At 39.9% G+C, this 2,500-nt stretch overlaps 1 protein-coding gene across 1 annotated transcript in view; it reads left to right on the top strand.

Moving 5' to 3' along the window:
- The window catches only part of LOC135507266 (2-hydroxyacylsphingosine 1-beta-galactosyltransferase-like), a 148,671-nt gene that overhangs the window by 33,921 nt on the left and 112,250 nt on the right, over positions 1–2,500 (top strand). The window contains 1 exon segment of the mRNA XM_064926867.1: positions 1,723–1,916. Within this exon segment, the coding sequence (XP_064782939.1) occupies positions 1,725–1,916 (192 nt within the window). The 5' untranslated portion in view covers positions 1,723–1,724.

Below are 2,500 nucleotides of genomic sequence, written 5' to 3'. Positions count from 1 at the left end.
TGTTCTGTCCTGATGTTATTGATCCTGATAAATATTTGTTCTGTCCTGATGTTATTGATCCTGATAAATATGTGTTCTGTCCTAATGTTATTGATCCTGATAAATATGTGTTCTGTCCTCCTCTTGTTGTTATTGATCCTGATAAATATGTGTTCTGTCCTGATGTTATTGATCCTGATAAATATTTGTTCTGTCCTCCTCTTGTTGTTATTGATCCTGATAAATACGTGTTCTGTCCTGATGTTATTGATCCTGATAAATATGTGTTCTGTCCTGTTGTTATTGATCCTGATAAATATGTGTTCTGTCCTGATGTTATTGATCCTGATAAATATGTGTTCTGTCCTGATGTTATTGATCCTGATAAATATTTGTTCTGTCCTCCTCTTGTTGTTATTGATCCTGATAAATATGTGTTCTGTCCTGATGTTATTGATCCTGATAAATATGTGTTCTGTCCTGATGTTATTGATCCTGATAAATATGTGTTCTGTCCTCCTCTTGTTGTTATTGATCCTGATAAATATGTGTTCTGTCCTCCTCTTGGTGTTATTGATCCTGATAAATATGTGTTCTGTCCTCCTCTTGTTGTTATTGATCCTGATAAATATGTGTTCTGTCCTGATGTTATTGATCCTGATAAATATGTGTTCTGTCCTCCTCTTGTTGTTATTGATCCTGATGAATATGTATTCTGTCTTGATGTTATTGATCCTGATAAATATGTGTTCTGTCCTCCTCTTGTTGTTATTGATCCTGATGAATATGTATTCTGTCTTGATGTTATTGATCCTGATAAATATGTGTTCTGTCCTGATGTTATTGATCCTGATAAATATGTGTTCTGTCCTGATGTTATTGATCCTGTTAAATATGTGTTCTGTCCTCCTCTTGTTGTTATTGATCCTGATAAATATGTGTTCTGTCCTGATGTTATTGATCCTGATGAATATGTGTTCTGTCCTGATGTTATTGATCCTGATAAATATGTGTTCTGTCCTCCTCTTGTTGTTATTGATCCTGGTAAATATGTGTTCTGTCCTGATGTTATTGATCCTGATAAATATGTGTTCTGTCCTCCTCTTGTTGTTATTGATCCTGATAAATATGTGTTCTGTCCTCCTCTTGTTGTTATTGATCCTGTTAAATATGTGTTCTGTCCTCCTCTTGTTGTCATTGATCCTGATAAAGATGTGTTCTGTCCTGATGTTATTGATCCTGATAAATATGTGTTCTGTCCTGTTGTTATTGATCCTGATAAATATGTGTTCTGTCCTGTTGTTATTGATCCTGATAAATATGTGTTCTGTCCTGATGTTATTGATCCTGATGAATATGTGTTCTGTCCTGTTGTTATTGATCCTGATAAATATGTGTTCTGTCCTGTTGTTATTGATCCTGATAAATATGTGTTCTGTCCTGTTGTTATTGATCCTGATAAATATGTGTTCTGTCCTCCTCTTGTTGTTATTGATCCTGATGAACATGTGTTCTGTCCTGATGTTATTGATCCTGATAAATATGTGTTCTGTCCTCCTCTTGTTGTTATTGATCCTGATAAATATGTGTTCTGTCCTCCTCTTGTTGTTATTGATCCTGATAAATACGTGTTCTCTGCTGATGTTATTGATCCTGATAAATACGTGTTCTGTCCTCCTCTTGTTGTTATGACAACTAACTCTTTGTCTCTTCCTCTCCCCCCTTCCCCGCTGTTCCTCCCAGCCATGCACCCTCCCCCGTCGCTCCTCTCCCTCCTCCTCCACCTCTCCCTGTACCCCAGTGCATGCTGGTCCTCCAGGATCATCGTAGTCCCTCCCATCATGTTTGAGTCCCATCTCTACATCTTCAAGACCCTGGCCACAGAACTCCACCTCCAGGGACATGATACTTCCTTCCTGCTGTCAGAGGGGCGCCAGGTAACATTGTTTTACTAAGTAGCAGGGTCATTGGTGTCAGAGGTGGGCCAGGTAACATTGTTTTACTAAGTAGCAGGGTCATTAGTGTCAGAGGGGCGCCAGGTAACATTGTTTTACTAAGTAGCAGGGTCATTGGTGTCAGAGGTGGGCCAGGTAACATTGTTTTACTAAGTAGCAGGGTCATTGGTGTCAGAGGTGGGCCAGGTAACATTGTTTTACTAAGTAGCAGGGTCATTGGTGTCAGAGGTGGGCCAGGTATCATTGTGATACTAAGTAGCAGGGTCATTGGTGTCAGAGGTGGGCCAGGTATCATTGTGATACTAAGTAGCAGGGTCATTGGTGTCAGAGATGGGCCAGGTATCATTGTGATACTAAGTAGCAGGGTCATTGGTGTCAGAGATGGGCCAGGTATCATTGTGATACTAAGTAGCAGGGTCATTGGTGTCAGAGATGGGCCAGGTATCATTGTGATACTAAGTAGCAGGGTCATTGGTGTCAGAGATGGGCCAGGTAACATTGTTTTACTAAGTAGCAGGGTCATTGGTGTCAGAGGTGGGCCAGGTAACATTGTGATACTAAGTAGC

This window comes from Oncorhynchus masou, chromosome 20, assembly GCF_036934945.1.
Source record: "Oncorhynchus masou masou isolate Uvic2021 chromosome 20, UVic_Omas_1.1, whole genome shotgun sequence".
NCBI classification, from domain to species: Eukaryota; Metazoa; Chordata; class Actinopteri; order Salmoniformes; family Salmonidae; genus Oncorhynchus; species Oncorhynchus masou.
This window is presented reverse-complemented; position numbering and strand designations above follow the sequence as displayed.